The sequence below is a fragment of the Talpa occidentalis genome, unplaced genomic scaffold (genome assembly GCF_014898055.3).
Source record: "Talpa occidentalis isolate TD23 unplaced genomic scaffold, MPIMG_talOcc4v2.1 talOcc4.6, whole genome shotgun sequence".
Classification (NCBI taxonomy): Eukaryota; Metazoa; Chordata; class Mammalia; order Eulipotyphla; family Talpidae; genus Talpa; species Talpa occidentalis.
Genome location: NW_023604972.1, coordinates 87,225,623 through 87,249,605, shown reverse-complemented (window position 1 = coordinate 87,249,605; position 23,983 = coordinate 87,225,623). Strand labels below are relative to the sequence as shown.

The 23,983-nt window shown below is 36.3% G+C and overlaps 1 protein-coding gene and 1 long non-coding RNA gene across 5 annotated transcripts in view; one reads left to right on the top strand and one right to left on the bottom strand.

The window, feature by feature from the left end:
• The window catches only part of SLC30A5 (solute carrier family 30 member 5), a 30,814-nt gene extending 8,668 nt beyond the window's left edge, over window positions 1-22,146 (bottom strand). The window contains exons 1-12 of one of the 3 annotated variants that reach the window (XM_054687955.1): window positions 21,801-22,146; window positions 16,704-16,787; window positions 14,045-14,167; window positions 12,588-12,654; window positions 11,127-11,212; window positions 8,295-8,382; window positions 4,963-5,050; window positions 3,724-3,800; window positions 2,688-2,858; window positions 1,858-2,146; window positions 1,477-1,685; window positions 685-842 (exon numbers count right to left, since the gene is read on the bottom strand). In XM_054687955.1, coding sequence (XP_054543930.1) covers window positions 685-842; window positions 1,477-1,685; window positions 1,858-2,146; window positions 2,688-2,858; window positions 3,724-3,800; window positions 4,963-5,050; window positions 8,295-8,382; window positions 11,127-11,212; window positions 12,588-12,654; window positions 14,045-14,167; window positions 16,704-16,787; window positions 21,801-21,889 — 1,529 coding nt within the window. In that variant the 5' untranslated portion in view covers window positions 21,890-22,146. Of the gene's footprint in view, window positions 1-684; window positions 843-1,476; window positions 1,686-1,857; window positions 2,147-2,687; window positions 2,859-3,723; window positions 3,801-4,962; window positions 5,051-8,294; window positions 8,383-11,126; window positions 11,213-12,587; window positions 12,655-14,044; window positions 14,168-16,703; window positions 16,788-21,060; window positions 21,642-21,800 lie in introns of those variants that run through there. The other 2 variants (XM_037529249.1, XM_037529250.2) reach the window with 2 other exon arrangements.
• Window positions 22,147-22,309: 163 nt separating this feature from the next.
• Window positions 22,310-23,983, top strand: part of LOC119261027 (uncharacterized) — a 124,363-nt gene continuing 122,689 nt past the window's right edge. For both annotated transcript variants that reach the window (XR_008549104.1, XR_008549105.1), the window contains exon 1: window positions 22,310-22,483. This is a non-coding gene — a long non-coding RNA (uncharacterized LOC119261027). The remainder of the gene's footprint in view (window positions 22,484-23,983) is intronic.

Here is a 23,983-nt window from a genome sequence, read left to right as displayed (position 1 = left end):
ATCAAAGTTCTTTTTTAACATTCCTCTCTACACAAATCTTTCCTAATTTTTTAGCAAGAAGTTCTCTCTCTCCCTCCTTTCTTTGAAAAAGAGTTATCTTTCGTCCCTTAATATACTTTTTTATCTTTTGTTATAGCATACAGATTCTGCTTTGTATCAAAATTATTTTGTATTTTTGGCTCATCCATCATTCAAAATATAAAAATTAAAAATAAGTCCTGAATTTGTCAGTCTGTTTAGGGTAGATCTTATCAAAATACCTTGCATGAATCAGGGATTCTAAAATTTGAACTGCATTATTCACTCAGGGAAAATCTACTTCAGGTATAGTTATTTCAAATTTTGAGTACTCCTTCTAACAGTACTCCTTCTTACATCTAAAGATGTAAGTGACCATGCACATTCCATCGATTCAAAGAAACACGGTGGGCAAAGAGCTCAATATTTAACTGATTTTTACTACTTGCCCATAAGATTATTTGTTGTGAGGTATAATGTTGAGCTTACCACCATTTAGTAGTTATCAAAATGCTTAGTTCAGTTCCTCTTATCCACATCAGATTAAGAAAAAATGAAATGCTGAAAACTTAAGAGTAAAAGTAATAAAATTTTATTCCATAGGATGGAATCTATAATTCAGATTTTTCTGTTGTGCTACATTGCCTTGATAGTTAGTGTACCTACCCATAGGAGAAAATTCGAGTTGCTTTCCATCTACTCATCAGAGCTGCAAAAAGTCCCATGACCAAAGCAGAGCAGTCAAAGAGCATATGAAATCCATCTGAGATCAGACCCAGACTATTGGTTAACACGCCATAGAATAATTCCACAAAGGTAAAAAGCTAAAATGTTTAAAAAAAAATAGGGGAGGAGTGTGTTGGGAAATACTGTTGCAAGACAGATTTACCAGAATTTAATCATGAGGACTTTAACCTTTGGTCACCCAAACCTTTTTAAGGTATATATGCTTCTTTAATTATTTAACTAGCATTTATACCAGAAACATCTTTTCATATAAATTGTAAGAAACGAAAAAGTTAAATTAGGTACATCCATCATATAAATTATTTAAAAGGAGATAGTTTTATTTAAATATACAACTTAATAAACCAGCCTATAAGATGTTAGCAGTTTGGTCTGAAGTGAGATTCAAAGGTTTATTTTCCAATAGACAGCTATGCTGAAAATCTTCACCCATGGAGTTATAAAGAGGATTTCCTTCAGGAATAGATGATTATCTTTAGAAATTACTGTATTTATTGATGAAATAGCATAATAAAGCATGCTTCCAAAATGTCTCAAACATTGTTTGCTAACATATTCTCAACATGATCCTACAATCTTTCCAGCACTTAGAGAAAGTGTAATTTTAGACTTTCTGTATCAGAAATTTAGAAATTACTAAAATTGTGCTAGCACTATCAAAAGTAAAAGATTAAGCTTTTAACATAGGCAATTAATAGTTAAAATCCTTACCAGATTCAAGCACAAGAAGTAAAAGATCTGCCTAGAATCATTCTCCTCAAGAATTTGTTTTAGTGATTCTTTAATAAATCTAGGGATCGATTGCGAGCTATGCTGAAAAGCATCACCCATGAAGTGATAAAGAGGTGTTCCTTCAGGAGAATATCCAATTAGGGTACCTTTCTGTCCTCTCTTAGAGGGAGATGATAAGATGTTGGCAGCTAAAAAGAGGAGGGAAAAAGACTATTACAAAAGTTTTAAGAATTGAAGCTACCAGAACGCAACACAGTTTCTGTCAGCAAAAATGCAAGCATTGAACAAATTTTAAAATTAAGTAAATTATTTGAGTATCGGAATTCACAGAAGAAATTTATTAAGGGGAAAAACGCTTACACAAAATGAAGAATATTGCGCTTACTACCACTCCTCCAGACAAGACGTGTTCAGTGCTCTCCTGATGTGCTGCTTTGTTTATAGCTCGAAGCTGGTCTGTTATAGGATGTGTCCAAAAGTTTCCAAAAAGTAGAGCGCTAATAAAAATGGGAAAGGATCCATAGCGGGCACATTTGGAAACTTCCATTTTGACTGAACAAATGGAATCGACATAGAAATCCAGGATCATGACAAAAAAGATAACCGTTGTGAAAGGCATAATGAGAGAAAACCAAGATTCAACTTTACTCTAGAAATTTAAAAAAAAAAAAAAAAAAAAAAAAAAAAAAAAAAGCAGAAATTGTCAATATTATTTGGGTATAAAGTTCACATCTCATAAGATGTCTTAGATTAATCCCTTTATATATAAGCAAATATTCTCTTGATTCAGTATGATTTCTAAAATACCAAAATATAAGAGCTATAAAATATTGGAATTTCCCAATAGTCCCAAGTGATTAAAAAAACAAAAGCATTATTGTTTAATAATTTTATACTAGGTGACCAAAATCATTGTGCTTAACATATAGTAGGTATTAAACTGCTTTTTCAAAAAGCTGATTCTTTGGACCATACTAAAGGGAAGGATATATAAATGTAATAGTACTTGATTTGTATTTTCTATAAATAATATATTCAACGCCAAATAATTTTCAAAAACTGTAAAGAAAACCCAAAAATAATTTAAGACACATGTAACCTCAAATTGAAATAGGATATAATGTACTGAATTAAAATTTATAAGGAGTAGCAATTCATTTTACTGACAACCAATCAATTTCTGTTCTTACCTCCGTTGTTATAGAAAGAACAATGACCCATGGGCACAAGAGAAGCACAGAAACAAGATGGGATAAAGCTTGAAGACGTTTGGCTCCACCAACATCTATAGAGAGCTTTCTGGAAGCTGTATGAAAACCAACTTTACAACACAAAGCCAGTACAAGCAACAAAACTCCACCCTATGAGTAAAATTAGATAACTCTCATTAGAAACATACAGTCTAATACTCAATCCTTAAATACATAATATTTGGAGAAATGTAACTAGAATTTTTCCCATATTCCAAATTATTGAACTACTTAAATGGCAAGCAAAACTGTAATTTACTGATTACTTATTTTTAAATGCATTTTTAAAGTTCTATTTGCTATACTTCTCAGAATCTTTTCATCAAGTTAGCAACAAAGAGGGCCTCACTGGTGGCCCAGGTGTTAAAAGTGTCAGGGCTATCAAGCTATCACCAGCCACTGCGGCATGAGTTCAATTCTGGCTAGGGAGCTAACCCACAAGAGTTCGATCCTGGCCAGGAAGCTAACCCACATGTGCAGCAGACCACTCCTGACTCCCCTGCAGCTCCCCTCAGCAGTGTATTTCAGTGGATCTGCCTGTTCTGCCCCCTACTGTCTCTGGTGAATCCTCTTACACCCTACACCTCTGGCATACACCCCAGTTCTTGTGAGCATAAGTAAATAAAACTAAATCTTATTTTTAAATTTTTTTAAAGATTTATTTATTTACACATACAAGAACTGAGGTATAAGTCAGAGGTGCAGTGGGTGAGAGGATTCACCAGAGACAGAGTGGAAAGCAGAACAGGCAGATCTACTGAAATACACTGCTGAGGGGAGCAGCCGGGCGAGGCAGGTGAGGTCTGCTGCGCCATGTAGGTTGTTTCCTGGCCGGCTAGGGATCGAACTTGTGCTGCAGTGGCTGGCAATAGCTTGATAGCGCTGTCTTTAACCCCTGTGCCACCAGGGAGGCCCCTAAAACTAAATCTTAAAAAAAAAAAAAAAAAAAAAGTTAGCAACAAAGAAATGAACATACCTTGTGATCTGCCACACCTAGGAAGGCAATGGCTGTGTAAAGCATGTGAGTCAGAGCACTGTCATGATGTCCTTCAGCTAAGTGAGTTGGAGTATAGGATAAAATTCCAAATATTAACTCTGAATCCAGAAGTCTTCTTGAAATTTTCGCTATATAATTTGGGGCTGAATATAAACTAGTCTGTGGGTCCCAAACCTGACTATTCTCAGTAAGTTTCCTTTTGAAACAAAATAATTTAAAATTTAATTTTAGGACAAGATTTATAAGTTAGAATGGACTGATTTTCTTTTGTTGTCTCCTAAACGACAGATGTCATCTCTAATAGACATATACATACATACTGTAAATAGGACAAAGAGACAAAAGCAAGGAACCTTCTTGGACGACTCTTACCCAATGGAATTAAGGTAGTCCTTTTAGAATGACACGTAAAATCAGCTGTAAATTTGTTTCTAAGTCGTTGACCACATAAGGCTCAGCAAAGCAAGGAAGGAGCAATCACAGGAAAGTGGGTGGGGAATAGTATCACAAGTAATCTGGGATTCAGCAAACTTATGCTACCCTCTTTCATTTTCACAAATTATTATTATTAACCACTAGGTTTTAGGGCAGTGTATTTTAGTAACCAGAAGTCTTAAAATGGTCTTCTGGATTCTTAGTAGTAAAGTGGGCACTTACTATACTTAGTAGTAAAGTGGGCAAAGATGTGTGAAGAGGAAAGAATATGGAACATCTGCAAAGGAAAATGAATAGACATATTAGACTGGAAAGTTGATTTATACAAGATAAGAGTGAGGGATGAACTGGAAATAATTTAGAACAAAAGAGTGAATACTAGGCTAAGAAATCTGAACTTTGTGTTTCAAGCAAGAAGATGCCAAAGGTTGTTTATTTAATCTCAAAAAGGTTATACTCAATAATCACTAAAGTGAACATCGAAATTACAAATATATTTTATTGACTGGCAAATCATTTATTGTTTCTCTTTACCACCAGGACATTCTAAAATATTCTTTTATTGTCCCTACATTTAGGGTTCTACAGAAGATATTAAGATGCTGTAAAACATTTAATTTAGAATTAATCTATTCACTATTTGAAAACTGATTTAGAAAACCCATATTAATGTATGACAATTTCACCCATGTTTTATCAGTTTAACTCACTCACTCCTTTTCCCATTCTGCCAATCGTCTTTTTCTGCAAGATTCCTAAGTCCAGTTTATTGCAAAAGGATACGGTGTTCAGCCATTTTAGCCATGAGATCATCATTGTCAAAAAGCAATAGGCAGATGACAGCGATAATGAAAAAAGCAGCCCCCCTTGTCTGAAAACAAGAAAATAATATTAAGGATGGCTTTTTCAAGAGTTGATTTTTAAGACCATGACTATATTAAACGCTAATGTTTATTTTATTCCAAATAAACATTTAAAACAAAAATAACATCTAACATTAAAACTTATGCAATATACATTTATAGTACTAACAGTAAGATATAAAAGTAAAGAATACATTCTGCAGGATGTTTTATTTTTTTATTTTTTTTATTTTTATTTTTTAGAGGCATGTTTTATTTATTTATTTGTTTGTTTGTTTGTTTGTTTATACATGCACTGGGTACAGTCAGAAGCGCGGGAGGGTGAGAGAATTCACCAGAGCCAGAGCGGGGAGCAGAGCAGGCAGAAGGACCGAAGTACACTGCTGAGGGGAGCAGCGGGCGGCAGGAGAGGTCTGCGCGCCTTGTGGGACCCTCCTCCGGTGGCCGGGGAGCAGCCGGGGATTGAACCGGCGCCGCAGAGGCCGCGGGCAGCTTCCCAACCCAGCGCTCAACTGCTGCGCCACCGGGGAGGCCCTCTGCAGGATGTTTTAAGGACATTTAGACACATAATGGCCATTTCCATTGTTTCCTTGCTAATATGGCCAGACATGTCACCATACACAAGGGATAATGCTAAATGAAATAAGTCACAAGAAGAAAAATACTACCAGATGATGTCATTAATATGTGGAATATAGAGAAACCAAACCAAGGGTCAGATAAAGACAAGCTTTAAAACTAATCCTTGAAAACTGACTACAGAACAGAAGCATCCAAGAGGATGTTTGTGGAGTGGGATTAAGAATAAAGAAGGAAGCACAATGGACTATGATGGAGGACTATTTTGTGGTAGGTGCAATATGGAGCTGATGTGGAGAATCCTATTGTTACCTCAGTTAAATTATTAAAACAAAAATACCACAATTAATCATCTTAAATATTATTTTGTTTCTGGGCTTAAAAGCCCAAGTAGCTGAAGAATAATTAGTAGGGACTTATTTATTCTACAACATGCAAGTGATTGACAAGACAGTAAATTTACAATAATATCAATATCCGAGTCTCCAGTCTTTTTGGGGAAAAGAGCTAAGAGGGAATGCTAAGGAAATTAACAAAATCATTTGTAAAGTCTAGTAAAAGAGTAAATAACTTAAATGCTGATAAGCTATTTAAGTTTGTGATCTTATTCCAAGGAAAGTATTTTGACAAAATAAAATTCTAGAAAGGAAATACTATTCTAATTTGTGTAAATACTTCAGAATATGGGTAGAAAAGTAGTCTAAATAGCATTATAATATATTCTGTATTTACAAATTTATAAGTATAATACCAGATTCTTCCAGTACATAAACATTTAAAATGAAAAGTGAGGAACCTATTACATGATTACACTATATTAGTAAATTCTTCACTAGTGTGGTAGATATTCTGACAAGTTGGTATGCGTAAGCACACAATTTAAATTTTATAATTTTCACAGAATTAGAATATGGCAACATAAATTATACTCAAATATGTAGAGCAAAATGTAATCTTCTGTTAACTAAGAGGGCAACTGAGAATTCTGTAGTGCTTCAGAAACAAACACTGATTCATAGATTGATGTCCAGATTCATTACTGACACCAATGAGAGGATATGTAAGATCTATACTCTAATTTCTGAATTAGCACAGCAGCAAAATTTTTGTTGTTGTAATGTTTTAAAGTCATCTGCATTTCTTTTGTGAGTTGTCTTTGATTATTTCTATTGAGGATAATCATTTTTAATTAAGTTGAGAGATTTATATTTTAAAAGAAGTGTAAAACTTAATTTGTGACAATTTTTGTTTAGTACCAATGATTTCTGTAATATGAATGCTTGTAATCTTTTTTTTTTTTAAAGATTTATTTATACAAGACTGGGTACAGTCAGAAGCGTGTGAGGGTGAGAGAATTCACCAGAGCCAGGGTGGAGAACAGAACAGGCAGAATAAATTAAACCGGCGCTGCAGAGGCTGTGGGCAGCTTAGCAACCCAGCGCTCAACGGCTGGGCCACCAGGGAGGCCCAAAAATCTTGTAATCATTATGAAGTCAAATGTACTGGGTTTTCTATGTGACTTTCCCCCACCCCCACTGCCTATTTTTATGTTCAGAAAGTTCATTTCTGAAAGATACCAATTATCCATGTATATTTTATTCCATCTTTTTATGTATACATATACTAATCTTTGAACACCACAAAACAATTCACTTGACATTTATTTTGGAGCTCTCCATGAACAAGGTATATACTTGAATAATAATGATCTAATTTGAAATCTATAACCTGGGTAGTTTTCTCACAGCCTTACTAGACATGCTATCTTGTTCATTTTATAAGTCGGCCTTTATTATGTATCCTGAAAGCTCCTTTTATTAACAGGGACTTCTATATTTTATTTGTCTTTCTCTTTTCTCCTGTAACTGTGGCAATTCACTATGTACAAAAAGCATTTAATTTGATAAATAGATATATTAGAATTTTAAGCACTGAGAATTACAGATGGTTGACTCATTTATCATAAAGGAATAATACTTCAATTACTTAAGGTGAACAGGGTTGCCTAGTTGGCAAAATGTTGGATAAATGTTTATCAGACAATAAAAGTAACAAGTTCTTAGGAATTTTTCACAAATGATGAACAGGGGTTAAGAATGAGGCCCGGAAATGAAGGGTGTTATTCTACACCAATTCATATACCGTGTTGTAACCAAGATTGTCTCAATTAAAAAAAAAAAAAAAAAAGAGTGGGAGCAAAAAAAAAAAAAATGAGGTAGCAGAGGGGTTTGGGTACTGCATAAAGGAAATCTTTATGGTGATAAATCAGTTCTTTATCATGAATAAAGTGGTGATTGCATGAATCTACACACAAACACACACATGCTATAAAACTGGTGAGATCTGAATAAGGTCTCTGGAATATACCAATGTTCATTTCTTGGTTTTGATAGTTTACTTGAGCTGGGTAAGTAGTTACCACTGAACTAACTAAAGGATCAGTTTGAACTGATCTCTTTGATCAGGATCTCTTTGAACTATTTTTACAACTTTTGAGGACTATATGATGATTTCAAAATTAAAAGTTAAAAAAAAAGTTTGCATGAAAAATCTGAAATTAGCAGAAATAGCTCCTGCATTCTTTTAAATGCTAAAAGATATTATTTAGTTGTTTCAGATAATATTTTACATGTACAATTTCAATTTTCAAGTAACAACAATGGAAAATTCTACCTTGGCTGGTCCTCCTCCAGAACTAGTGAACAAAACACTGAGTAATGAGATGACAACAATATCACTGTGTTCAAACAGCAGCAAAGTCCTACAAAAAGAAGACATTATTATTCATGAGGCCTTTATTATTCCTCTGATCTTTATCAGGAAGCATTAATTCAACTATAGAATATAAAATTATTTCTCTTTGATTTCATAAAACATTATTAGTAAAATAAATAGGTATAACTGCTTTGGAAAATACACTGGCATGATCTATCTAGAAAGGGTGAGGATAAAACACCCAAAAGTACAACTTGCAGGATTATACAGTACAGATTTCTTATATATGTATGCCAGGAAATAAAAGACTGCTCCATAGCCACACTGTTTACAGTAGCCCCAAAGCAGAAGCAACCTAAAAGTCCACTGTAAAGAGAACTGATAATACAGAGTAGCCATTCGATGGACTATTGTAGAAGTACTGAATTGTACACTTTAAAAATGCTGTAGCTGAATGTTTGTGTTTTCTTGTTCTCTAAATTCATATGTTGAATCCACTTGTGAATGTAACAATATTTGGAGGTGGGGCTTTAGGGTTATGTAGGTAGAGTCTTCATGAATGGGATTAGTAGCCTTAAAAAACAGACCACAGAGAGCAACTTTGCCCTTCAGCCTTGTGAAGTTATGACAAAAAGATGGTCATTTCTAAACCAAGAAGTGGTCCCTCACCAGTTGCTTCACTTTCATCTTGGATCTTCCAGCTACCAGAACTGTGAGAAAAAATTTGTATTGTTTATAAGTCACCCAATGTATGTTACTTTTGTTACAGCAGCTCAAATGGTCTAAGACCAAAAGACTAAATGTTAGTTTATGAATTATATATTTAAAAAATTACCATAAAAATCAAACATATCTTTATTTAGAAACATGGTTTTATTTTGGGGGCTGGATGTTGGAAGCATGAATGTTCAGTTTATTATTATTTAAACATATTTGTTTACTCTTTTATAGATATAAAATATTAGAAAAAGTTAAAAAATTATTAGTCAAGGGCTAATAGATCTAACTAGTCAAAGATTTTTAGCAACTTGTTGAAAAAATTTTCATTTTTACTCTTTACTCAAAAATTTGTTTAATGAGAAGACAATAGTGATAGCTTTAGTCCTATTAATATTTGGGATATTATAATTTTAGGAAAATAAGTAAGTCAACAGGGCAATACTAACATAAAATAAGACAGGCTATGAAACACCAAATGAGTCTTTTTAATCAAGAATTTGCATGATGGTTTTAGTAAAAGAATGAGAGGGGTTAGTATTGGCAGAGAAGCAGATGGTAGTGAGGATTTACAAGAGCTGGAAGATGACTATGGAGCCAAGTAAGAATTGTAGAATTGGGCCTCCCCGGTGGCACAGCGGTGGAGCGCTAGGTGGAGCGCTAGGTTGCGAAGGTTCGATCCTGGCTGCTCCCCGGCCACCATAGGAGGGTCCCACATGGCGTGCAGACCTCTCCTGCCGCTCCCCTCAGCAGTGTACTTGGGTCCTTCTGCCTGCTCTGCTCCCCGCTCTGGCTCTGGTGAATTCTCTCACCCTCCCGTGCTTCTGACTGTACCCAGTGCTTGTATGTATGTATTAATCAATCAATCAATCAATCTTTAAAAAAAAAAAAGAATTGTAGAATTGCCCCCCACCCCGCCTCCTTATCCTGACACGTAGGAATAGCGATTTAATAACATACAAACCAAGACATAATGAATAAGAAATTTAAAATATTACAGATAATAAGCAATAAATACACCATTCAATCATGTTCATAAAAAAACTGAAAAAGCTCTTCCCAAGCTGAAAAATTTCAGTCAGCTTTCCCTTTACTCCAGGGTATTGCTGCTTTCATAAACAGGGATATGATATCTAGAACTATGCATACTCTGGGTCTGAGTAAGTATAGGGTTAACAAGCCGAAGGGACCCAAACCCAGAAGCTAATTTACTACCTGTGAGAGGGGAAAGGAATTTTCACACAGTATTTCCTACCTATCATTTTATATTTTGTCTTCTCCAGAATTCTGAATGAGATTTTTTTTTTTTCTGAGAGATTTTTAGAATATCCTTAACTTCCTCCTTACCTCTCCTCATATTCCTCCCTCATCAATGACAAGGTACTTTTTCTTTTACTTTTATCTAATAAATAAAACCCTTTAGAGACAGAAATATTAAAAGAATAATTATGTATAGTTGCAAATGTTACAATTAATTTTTATTATATTAAATGACTCTTAAGCATTTCTTCCTCTGAATTGGCACATTTACACAACAAAGATTTCATAGATCTAGTAGAATCATTCTTAATCTGATGACTGAAATATCATTCCCAACACACTTGTTTACAACAAAGTATTTTAATCATTTTCCATGTGTATAAGACTACTTTCAGAAGTATCCTTAAAAAAAAAAAAAAGTTAAAGATTTTGTTCTCCTCCATATTTGTTGATTCTATTTACCATTGTAGAACTTTTAGTTTCTAAAATCAGCTGTTAAAAGGATCACCTACGAATGATTAAAAAAACAAAAAAGCACCACTATGACAAATGTTTTCTCAAACTCTCTCAACTCAAACTAGTAAAATATCTGTGACATATCATAAATAATATACTAAGGGTATTCACCAAAGAGCTAATCCATAAGCTAATAAATCTCTTTCTCTCTGTTTAAGTTGTTGTAGCCAATGCTATAGAAGTGATAGAAGCATTTGTACACAATTTGACATAAATATTGAACATAAAATTTAGTGGAACAAAACTAATATTCAAAATGAAGACATATAAACCTTTGAAATATGTATTTTTATTTACCTTAGTGGTCCACAAAGAGTAAGGCCAAAAAACCACAAGAGAGAAATGATACACCCAGCAACTGCATGTTTAAATATTTTGATCCACTATAAATGGAAACAAAAAATAAAACTTCAGTTACCTTTTGCTCAATAGCTCAGAATCGCAAATGATACACAGGAAAAGATATTAATGGAAACATAAATATTTTAAAGGCTAAATAATGACATATTTTGAAATTAAATAGAAAATGTTAAGATCCCATTGACTAAGTCTAGAGTTGCAAGACAGTATTCTATTTTCCATTTTTATATTCTTATCTGTTGTTAGAACTTGAAATCTTTTAAAATAAAGTACATTTTTCTGTGTTTTTTGTTTTTCCATTGGTTTCTCATTAGGTAGCGAGTAACAATGTTTTATTTTTTAAATTCTTTTTCATCAGGAATATTCAGTGCTTCATTTATTTGAAGAGAGAAAAAAAGCCAAGATGGGACTGATTTATTTATTATTAAAAATATTTTATTTTATAATTCTTACATCATTTTTCATCTTTGCACAATGTATGCATTTTCATTATGGTTATATTCCCCATACAATTGCACCCCCCCTTATTTTGACTCTAGTCCTTCCTCTCCCTGTCCCACCCCACCCCCTGCTTTGAGTGAGGCCATCCAAGATGGGATTTAAAACAGTAATCTTTTTAAAAAATGTTCTTGGTCACTAAAACAGACACCTCTTAAATTTGCCATTCTAATTAAAAAAATCTTGGCATTGATTTCTAAGTTGTGGCATAAAACAAAAATATCATACGTATAAGTAGCTTCTGTCTCAAGAGGTGATAATGGGAGATAATTGTGCAGGACATTTCCATTAGGAATCTTAAACCTGAGGTGCCTGAAGAGAAATGTGATAATGATAAGGGTGACAGCTAATATGTACTATGTACTCACTAAATGCCAGGTGCTGTTAAAAAAATTTTTTTATGTATTGATTTATTTATTCCCCACAGCTCCATTAGGAAGGTATTACTATCTCCAATTTACAGGTGAGAAAATCAAGGTAGAGAAATTAAGTAACTTGCCATAGTAAGAGCTAATAAGGAGGACTGACAACATATGAATTTGTCTGACTCTAGAGGTCTCATTTAACCTCTATGCTTTATTGCCTCCCAATGACATTCTGACATAGGTTCTTGGGCATATTTCCATGTCTGATTTGTAAATCTTTTGGAATAAGGATCCTGTATTAAAGGAAACAATTACAAACATACTTTAAGTTTTTCTACCCTTTTTCTGCATTTTAAAACATTCCAATTTATTCTTGCAGCCTCAATTCTGGACAAGTCAAGAGCACGATAACTCTGGAAATCCTCTGCTGTGTACTTAGATAATCTGTAAGTAATCCTGATCAGAGAAAGAACGTTGTATCCTAGATCCTCTGAGTGGGAAGCTGTTAGAAGAAAAAAGAATGCAAAAAACTCACCTGGTGTTTGCTAAGACTTTTTCCAGAAGAAAATGGCTTTTGAAACAAAACCATAAGAAGTGCAGTCCTGTAAATATTGAAACATGAATATGTTAATATTAATCAATCTCATATATGGGTATGGTTTTAAGTTAAAAACACTTAAACACCTTTTAGTACAACTTGGAGAAATATGTTATCCTTTGAAGAAATCATACTGGAGAACTATACTTATTTTAATAAGGCCTCATTGCAACATTTTAGGAACTCTTATAACTGCCCTCACAACCACACACAAATAATTTTTCATACTGTCAAATACCAAAGAAAATAATTCTTCAAGATTTAGTAAGACCTAATCTTAAAATAGAAAGAATTATATGTCCTTATATTTCACATTCTCAAAATAGTTATATAAAAATGCAAAAAACTGATGCTAAATCTCCTAGCTATGATTACTAAAATCAATCTTTAACAGATTTTTATTAATACAGAGGGTGGTCACTGTTATTCTCAAAATTCAGAGAATTCTTATTTAGATAAAATTTCTTACTATATGCAGAATAATGTAAAATTTGAACTATACGAGCACACTATGTTATGAAGGGAACAGATAGTGGACATAGTCTGACATGGTTTAACTTAGAAAATAAGGAATATCTGTGTCAAACAAGTTTCAGGCAACAATCTATTCCTGCAGGAAGTTTGGGTTATACCAGTGGTACGGTCTGGGAACCCCCAGAGTCTCTAAGACTTTTTTAGGGAGTCTGTGAGGTCAAAATTATTTTTATAAAAAAACTAACACACTTAGCCTTTTTCTCTCTTATGCTCTCAGGGGTATACATTGAAGCTTTTCAGAGGCCAGCTCATGTGACACACTGTGACAGATAAGACTGAAGCAGTTATGAGACTCCAGCTATCTTCTATTAAGACAGAAATTAAAATAAATTTGCAAAAATCTCATTAACACAAACTAAACTATATATTTGGCAAGCTATTAGAGTACAATAATAATTTTTTTTTTAAAGATTTATTTATTTATACAAGCACTGGGCACAGTCAGAAGCACGGGAGGGTGAGAGAATTCACCAGAGCCAGAGCGGGGGCGGGGCAGAACAGGCAGAAGGACCGAAGTACACTGCTGAGGGGAGCAGCGGGCGGCAGGAGAGGTCTGTGCGCCATGTGGGACCCTCATCAGGCGGCCGGGGATCGAACCAGCGTTGCAGAGGCTGCGGGCAGCTTCGCAGCCCAGGGCTCAACCGCTGCGCCACCAGGGGAGGCCCGAGTACAACAATTATTTTTAAAATCAATTTCTTTTTACCTTTAACCTTAGGTAATCACTTTTTTAGAAACAAGTATCGAATACTTGTTCAGAGCAATAAAATGCACAAAATATTCTAAATAAGGTTTCCTAATGATACTTAGTTAAAATAGAATTTTCAAAGAAATAAACAATAGTAAGGGAATGTCACACTTACCCAAGTTTTAATATAAAAATGAACTGAACTATGTGAACTACTTTTAGGAGATCATATGACTCAAAAAGTCCCACAGCCTTCAAAAATTTAGTGAAACATAGTAATACAATATATTTCGTTAATCTGTGAAATAAAAACAGAAACAAGTTTCAATATCATTCAAATGACAGAGCACTCTAATTTTTTTCTTATCATAAAAGTAAGGTAAGTCTCTATAGAAATATAAATTCATATAAACAATAAATGAAACAAACAAACAAAAAAACCAAAGCAAATTCACCATCCTCATTGAGTAGCATTTTGGTACATATGAACGCTATAATAAAAGAAACAGCTGTTGAAAAAAAAAAGGACAAACTAAAATAAAAATATTCTTGGTTAACTGAATTGCCTGGACTATTTCGTAATGTGCTTTCTAAACTAAACGTTTATGCTAAACAAAGAATAAAAACAGAAACCAACCTAAAAGATTACACAATAGTAAGACATTAGAATGTTAAATGCCTTGGGTTTGCTCCTTCTTGCTTTGCTAAGTGATTGCAGTGAGGGTCCTCGCTGAAAAGTCAAGAACCTTACAGCAGCCAGTCCTGAAAAGACTCAAGAATCGGAAGGACCGCATAAGGGGAGCTGAAAAGATCATCATTCTAGGTAGTTAGATCTCCAGATTCCCACCCAGCAGAAGCAATCAGCAATCCTTCTTCAATCATGACAAGACATGAGGCTTACTCTGGCAAGATCTAGACACAAGGCACAGAAGAAAGGGAGAGTAAGGCAATGGGCTAAAATCACGGCGATTAAAAGAAATTTCCCTTCTTAACCTCCTTCCCCCATTTAACTCCGATATCCTAACAGTCAGGCTTCCATCTCCCTGTAGGATAACCCTTCTTGAGAACCCTTCTTGATTGGAGGTTCTAGTAGAGGAGCATAGCTACTCATACACCTTTGACCAAGGAACGGGAACCTCTCTGTTCCAGGGAGGCAGTCCTCTTGTGCCCAGCTCCAGCCCGCAGCTTTGTGAGGGATGCACATGGTGCCATGAGGGAGGAAGGGGCCTAGCCAGCAAGATCAGCCCAATCAACCCTGGAGATCAGTGGAGTGACATGTCACAGCTAGATTGCTCTCACATCCAGGAGAACCTGTCTTTGGAGAAGCCCACAAGAGGACAAGTCCTCCACAGGTCTTGTAAGTAGTTCCTTAGGTCTCACTCAAATATGAATGCCAAACATGGTTAATCCTTTAAGGTGAATCAACAACAAGATCCTGTTCCTAGTAAGAGTCCAAGGAAACAAAACACAACAACAAACAATTTAAAAGAGATCTCAGGGGATAACAGAAAATGATAGGTAAAGAACTATAAATAATACTCTCTGAAAAATAAGATTATCAGATCCATGAAAAAATTAAGCTACCATAAAAAGAAAAGAAAAAAGAGCTCCCAAAAGTGAAACTAGAAAATAGAGAAGCATCAATCTGTTTTCTAGCTTACTGGTCTTCTTTGGTCATATATCTCTAGTAATAATATATTTGAGACCCATTACTTATCTGTACATTATAAACATGTGCTCCATATTGTTACAGATGCTATCAAACATAAATTAGATATTAAAAAGAACGCTAAAAGGATGAGAAAGTTTAATATCCCCTCCCCATAGATTATCTTGTGTAGCCACTCAGCAGATCACATTTTAAGTTTACATCAACTAGATGGTAATACACTACAAAGGAGGTTTAAAGGATATACAAGGCCTATATACTGACAGGAATGAGAAGTCTCTATCAATGGGAGATAAAAACATTAAAAGCAGATGTATAAGTTTGAAGAAAATCTAAGTCAAACAGTAACGTCACAATCTGATACACCATGGGGGCATCAATGTTTATAGGGTGGTATAAAAATTGATGAGTGTGAATCATCAAGGACCATGGTACTCAGTCGATAAGAGAGCTAAATTATAATAAACAGTAATTTGTTTAAGTGTACCTTAGGAAGATTTTGATGCAACTATTAAATTTCAATCCTTGAAATTTAGGATGGTTCATTTCCTAGGAAATCTAGGATGGATCATTTCCGATTTTAGTCAGGACAATGTCATACTAAATTAAATTAGATTTGGTGCAAAACAGTTTTTAAAATTATGAACATAATCTGGGGGTGCCTTTTGATAGTGTAATCTGGGGATTTGAATGATGTGGTGATTAGTCACCTAGAAGTTAATAAAAATGCTACTGTGGAACAATAGAGTCACATCCTGAAGCATAGACATTATTACTTAACTCACCTGTAGAATATTATAAACTTCATTACAATTTCCGTTTAAAAGATCAAGCAGATTTTCTGCGGTGATGAAAATGTACTAGAGCTTAGTTGTAATGAAAGTTACACAGGCATCCATTTGTGAAAAGTGCTAATTGGTACCTTTAAAATCTATGAATTTTACTGCATGTAAAATATATCTCAATGAAAAAAGTGTTAGAAATAAACTTAAAAGTGTCATTATAGTACCCCCCCAATCAAGTTTATTTGATTCTCTGTTATCTGTACCCTGACTAAAAACATGCAACATGGAACATCTACAACATGGAAAATCTACCAAATCCCTATCTAATGTCTAGGTATGAAAATAAATGTACATATGTACCAGTAAAATGGAACACTAACATTGGGCCTCCCCTGGTGGCGCAGTGGTTGAGCGCTGGGCTGCGAGGCTGCCCGCAGCCTCTGCAGTGCCAGTTCGTTCCCCAGCTGCCGGCGAGGGTCCCACCAAAAAAAAAAAAAAAAAAAAAAGGAACACTAACATTAAGAGTTTTTAACATTTAGAGTTTCTCTAACCCAATTCCTGCACTCAGATTGCACAGTTGAACCCCAGAGTACCAGCTGGATTCAAAAACACATCTCTGAAGTATGTTCTTAATATGTAACACAGAAAGTCAAAGTTCATCCAAGAGGCATTGAGGGTTCCCATCTTCAAAACTGTTCCCAATTATGCATTCACATTGACCCACATGTACAGTAAAATCATCTTTAAATATGAAAGACAAAATGCATATTTAAACCTAACATTAATTTACATTTTGACCAATTTAAGCTAGAGAAAAAAGTCATATAGAGGCTAAATACATTAACTTATTAACATCAAATATTCTGATGATGGCAGCAATTCATAATTAGACAATAATAATAACATTTGAGCTAGAAATCCTTTAACAGTTCCTAACATAGAGACTTGCATACTTTGTGCTCAGAATGTTTACCAAAGAATGCTAACTCTAATTACACTTGTGTAATATAGTAATGTCTAGTAAAGTATTATACTACACCAGCGGCATACAAGCTACTGGCAATTTTTTTTTTTAAAGATTTATTTTTTTAATTTATAAAATAGCTGGGGTACAGGCCAGAGGTGTGGGAAGGTGAGAGGATTCCCCAGATACAGAGTGGGGAACAGAACAGGCAGAATGACCGAAATACACCGATGAGGGAAGCAGCAGGCGAGACAGGAGAGGTCTCCTGCACCATGTGGGAATCTCCCTGGCCAGCCGGGAATTGAACCCGTGCTGCTGACAGCCTCACAATGCTGCGCTCAACCCACTGTGCCACCGGGGAGGCCCGCTACTGGCAATTTTGACTTAGCAGCAGCCCAGTTAGGACTTCATAATAAAAGAAAAGAATGAAGTAAGTAAGGGAGAAGCTCAAAACCTCACGATGTACTTGTTAAGCTCTTAAGTAGGTGTAAAAATAAGGCAGCAGGATATACTCAAGGACAGAAAAAATAACACTATCAACTAGATGGGGAAACAAAACACAAAGACCAGGAAAAATAGAAGTAAATGAAAAATCACAGCATTGTAGGAACTCTTGATGTGAGCAAAGAGTCTTGTATATCCTCTAGGGTGTTATTTAGCAATTCTTCAAATTGTCCTTGCTCACTTACATAAAATGCCAGATGTCATATGCGGTCAATGATACCTAAGGGAAGCCTGACAGGGTACATTCAGGTATGCTTTCTCTCTTCCTGGTAAAAGGGCAAACTGCAGCTGGAACTACTACTTCTGCCTTCTTTCTGCTTTTAAGGGAGAACTTTTATCTAAAATTTATCTAAAAAATGTTTTTGGAATGTTAACATCATCTGAAAAAGTTACTCATTTTATAACAATCCTGAACAGTGAATAGTGTCTTACATTTAGTAGACACTTGAATTTATTGAACGAGTTGAATTTGAGTTACAACACTGAATTTTTTCCTCCTGAGGAAATGTGAGCTGTTGCACTAGGCAAGCCCTAAGGAGGTTTGAACTTAAATCTGAATTCCATTACATCCAGAAGTTCAGTAAATTTCAGGTGTTATATAGCAATTACTATAATGACACTTTTAAGTTTATTCCTAACACTTTTTTCAGGAAAGCCAATACAGACAAAGGGCAGAGAGCAAAGACAAAGAATCTGGTTCCTTGAGGTGGAACAATTACCAACATTCCCCCGTTTCTTTTATGTAGCAAGCCCAGGTTCCTATTGAAGTTCTCTTGATTTGGTTACTTACAACAAAACACATTTCTAAGCACTATCCAAGACACTAAATACCTATGTAATAGAGATCTTGCCTTCAAAGAGTTTGAGGTTTAAGAAAAGCAGGCAAAAAGTATTTATGTGATGCAGGTTAGAGTTCTAAAGGAATCGATATGGAAACAACTAAATTGAACCTGGGAAAAGAAGGTCATCTTCAGAATCTGAGATGGCTGTGCATTAAAAAGGCAGCAGGAATTATGAAACCAGGAAAGAGTATGTCAAACTACAGAGAGCAGTAAATGCAAAATACTAGTACGGAAGGAGTTTTTGAAGAAATGACTTGTATATAAGTTCAGTTCACCAAGTGATGCTCTAGTAAGCCATTATAATGAGTAAATTACATTAAAAAAAGATGAAGCAACATGTAAAATTATTTCCAGATAATATTTGTTAAAGTATCACAAAACTAAGAAAGTTGACACTGAAGAATGGCAAGACTCAGTCATATGCAACTGGTAAAATACTTCCTGGTAACATTACTATTATCTTTCTGACACTACTATCTTTATCCCCTTTTTAAATTTTGAGAGATCACAAAATTCCCAAGTAGTTGGTTGTTTAAAAAAAGTTTTAAATAAAATCATTCCCAATTTCTTCTTAACAGGTGAGCAACTGGGTATATCCTTCCTTACCTCTCCCTCTTTATCTCTTCATAGGAACATACATATATTTTGGATACATTCACATTTATCATTGTAGGCATATTTCAATATTGCGGTGTGATTTTTCACCAAATACATATTGATGATCATTTGTTACCATCATTAAGGCAGGAAAACTATTTTAACATTTAGTTAGAAGTTGGATTCTTTGATTTTAAACTCCCAGTTAAAGTATTCCTGTTGGGCTAAAGATGAAACACTATCTAAGGTCAAGTAACCATATACTAATCAATAGACATTTCCAGTTCATGCTGCAGAGAGAAAAAGTGAACATCTTCATTTACTATTAGGAGTAAAAGATGGGAGTGGGGGTGGGGTGGTGGTGAGCAAGGTCCATCACTAAGGGGCAGTGGCTCTCAGCAACTTACTGACCTGGGCGACTTACAGTTCCAACCCACCTTCCCAATTTATAAATCATTATTTTCCATTAACTAGCTTCATCAAAAATGTCACTGGTCTATTCTGTGAAGGATTAGAAAATCTCTGGTTCTCTGAACCTGAAATTTACTGAACTTCTGGATGTAATGGAATTCAGGTTTAAGTTCAAACCTCCTTAGCTTTTGCCTACTGCAACAGCTCACATTTCCTGAGAGGGAAAAATTCAATGTTATAACTCAAATTCAACTCGTTCAATAAATTCAAGTGTCTACTAAATATAAGGCACTATTCACAAGGCAAAGGGTTATTGATTCCTAGTTCAGTTACCAGGTGTGAGACCTTGGGAAATGTACTTAGTTTTTCTACTTCTCAGTTTCCTGATGTGGGAAATAAGGATGCCACTATCTTGGTCTACAGCACTGTTGTAATGATTGTAAGATGCTGTACTCAAAGCTCTTGTAACACAGGAGGTGCTTAATAAATGCTGGCTAACACCTCTGCTCTTTACTGCAAAGAGGACTTACAGAGCTAAAATAGAAGCATTTTAAAACAATTCATATTTGTGAACACAAGCATAAAAATATCCACAGTAAAGGGACATGTCAGGTTTTGTTGCAGATTATAACTGCTATTTGAGTTTTAATCCATATAAAGGAAAACTCTTGCTACCTGGAATCTATTAAAAATCAGTTGAGTTGAATTTGATACTGCAAAGAACAATAGGCCAGTTCTACTAAACACACAATGCAAATAAGTAGCCAAAGAACTGTACACCACATCTAAAGACAATAAGCTGACTAAAAAGAATTTAAAAAGAATTTTAAACTACTTTAAAGGAATTTCAAGTTCATAAAAAAGTTGCAGAAATAGTGAACCCTTTATCTAGATTCTCTAATTATTTAATCTATCATCCCATTTACCTTCTTTCTTTCTAAACAGACTTTTCCCCTGAACTCTTTAAGAGTAAGCTAAATACATCATGCTCCTTTACCCCTAAACACTTGTATTTCTTAAAGACATGGACATTCCCCTATAAAAGTCAGTAGTTATCAACTTCAAGGAATTTAACATCGATAAGACTTTAATATAATCTATCGTCCATAGTCCAATTTTGTCAATTGACCTGGTAATGTCCTCTAGCAATTTATCTGCTGCACTACCAAACCCAGACCAGAATCCCTATTTCATTTAGTTGTCATGCTCTCAGTAAATAATATCTGATATGCCTTTGTCAAAATAATCTTTAAATTTCAAAGGAAGTATTCAATGATGAAAACCACCTCATTAAAAGTGAAAGCAATGAATAGCAGTTCCAACCAAATTTCTGGGTCATGTTTTATGCATCTTTGACACTACCTTAGAACTCAGGATTAGATCAGTAAGGACACATTTGAAAGTGGTCACTGTACTTACCTCTTGTGGATTAAAGGGAGCATTGTGGAGAGAGGTAAAGGGGACTTTTCACTTTTCTACTCTATCAATTTCTGGACTGTTTGATTTTTTTTTTTTAACAATCACCACGTTTCTTATTAATAAAATAAAACCAAAAAGTAGAAGAAAATTAGATGGGCTGGATTCTTGATGTGCGGGGTTAACCTGACCATCGAAGCTCATCTGTTTGTACTTTGGTTTCTTTGCCAGAAGAGACAATGATGACACTAATCCCTAAGTCATGCAGAGGCGTCAGAAAAGTTAAGGAGCCACCAAACTATTTCAGGGAGAAACAGAAAACAGAAATATTTTTCATAGATCAGAAAAAGCTCTCCCGTGAACTGGCTGGCAGTTCTATGGCTGGAAACCTTAGAACCTTGAAACCTTGCCTTGAAAACCAAACACCCTCAAGTAGAACCTGGAGGATTCATTCTGCAGCGGGCAACAGATGAGCCAATGAAAGCTACGGGCGGCCTGGAAGCAGTGGGAATGAGGACGGAGGGTTCTGGGGCGCGAGCTGCACCAAGCAGGCGTTCCGCGCTGTCAGGGGGACGGTAGGGATGCGGGCTCCACCTGCACCGGGCTGGAGTCCCGGGCAGCGGCCGGGGAAGGTGTGTCCCGAGCGGCCCGGCTGGCAGCTGCCGTCCGGGTCCGAGAGCGAGCCGACGAGCGCAGGCGCGGAAGAGAGCAGCTCGGGAAGCGGGAGCCGATCGGTCCCTTACCGAGCACTGGGCACGTCCACCGGCCCGAGGCCCCCGCCGCCGCTACCAGCGGGGCCGGCTAGCACGTCCCCGCCGTACTTCTCTTCCATCCCGGGGCTCAGGAGCCACCGCTGCTGCCCGTGCCGCGAGGTCTCCTCATGTCTCGCGGCTACTGCGGAACAGCGGGCGCAGGCGCGTCACTCCCCCATGGCAGCGGTTCCGTAGGGTCCCCCCAAGTTGGACCGGCAGCACCGCTGTTCCCGACTCCCGCTCACAAGCACACGCTCGTCGCGACTAGGCCGCGGGCAGTTCCGGCAGCGCCGGGTTCCCAGGAGGCGCACAGCAGCAGACGTCGCCCGGCCACGTCATCGGCCCAGCAGCCTTCACTCCCGGGGGAGTGCCCAGCCCTGCGCCTGCGCAAGACAAATTACTCGCCTTTCTTTGCCCTTTCTTAGGCTCCTCCCACCGGGGGTGACGTAATGAATCCTCGCCCCCAATAGCCCCGCCCATTAACGCAGAGGCCTGCGCACAAACCTGTTCCTGCCGCGCCACCTATGGGCGGTCAGGGACTCAGCGGGTTCATGAAACGTAGAGGTGGGGGCATAGAAATGCACAATGTATGATTAATTTGAACAGCATTTCTTTTAAATTCTGCCTGCTAAACTGTGATGCTTAATCCAGGCACGTCTGCAAAACCAGGCCAGGTAGGCCCAGGTCTGTTAGGGTTATTTTCTGTTGCCAAAAAGTTAGGAAGTGGGCTCCTGTTTCTCTTGATTTGAATCCGGCTCTGCCTCTTATTAATTCTGTCGATTGGACTTTATGTGCTTTAATTTTCTTAGCTGTAAAGTAGGAGTTATACCTATATCATAAAGTCGTTGGGAGGTTATGTATGTTAACACATGACAAGTTAATATGAATGATATGTCGTAGTAAATGTTAGCTATTTTTATTACTCATAAGGAAATTTGGGGGCCGGGATGAAATGATGTTTTGAGCAGTGTAAAGTATGATTAGTTTTCAATATTATACATTTATTTTTTGAGTAGAAGAACTGGGGTGTAGGCGAGAGTTGCAGGGGGTGAGGATTCACCAGAGACAGAGTGGGGAGCAGAACAAGTGGATTTACTGAAATACACTAGTAATGGGAGCAGCGGGTGAGACAGGAGAGATCTGCTGCGCCATATGTGTGTTAGCTCCCTGGCCAGGAGCCAACTCAGGCCATAGTGGTGGAAGCTCTGAGACTTAATCCCTAGGCCACCAGGGAGGCCTGACAATATTATACTTAATGAAAGTATACACAGAGGGTCTTAATAACATGTAAAAGAATGAGGAATCAGTCTCTGCTGGAACTTCATCATCTATTGTAGAAATTATTTAGCAATTTGAGAGCAAGCCCTGGCTGTTAAGATTACACTTGAAAGGCACAAATGCTAAGGTCAAATAAGGTGTGACGTGGATATAACCAGAAGACTCGCAGATAAAATATGACCTAGATCTTGGATAAGGTTTTGGACATGGGAGAAGGGCATTGTGGGTAGACACATCTTATGTGTCCTGTGTAGAATACTGTATTTAAAAGATGAAGACACATTTTTTTTTTCAGATTTGAGGGAAATAAGTGTGAAGATATAATATTCCAGCAGCTGTCTTGTGGGCTTAATTGTTTTTGATTAAACTTTTAAAAATTGAAGTAGTATTAGTTTACAATATAGAGGTTTCAGGTTTACAGCCTTTTATTTGGGGGATTTTAATTCAGGATCTTTCATAGCATGTTTGTTTATTTAATTTGTATTAAAACATCCATATCTTTTGCCTGCTTCATGTGATAGTCATTGGCCCAAAGTGGGGGGGGGGATCTGGTAACATTCCCCATTTTCACCAAGGGACTTTTTTGTAGCAAATTTTTGGGTAGCAATTTATTTGTAGAGTTGTTTTCTATCAGAATGGCATTGTAAGAAGTAACTATTGTTTTTTCACAGAGATAGCTTAATTCCTTCAGAGTTCAGGGAACTAGTAAAATAACATTTATTAATTGAGATTAAATTTCGTCCAAGTGGAGCCTGAATTCAGTTGATAATTTTGACTTAGTGATAACTCCACTTTGTGTGTATGTGTGTGTTTATGCCAATATAAGTACACTTCATACTTTTTTTTTTGTGGTGGAAGTACCTCTGCTTTTTTTTCTTCCTCTCCTCATCCCAATC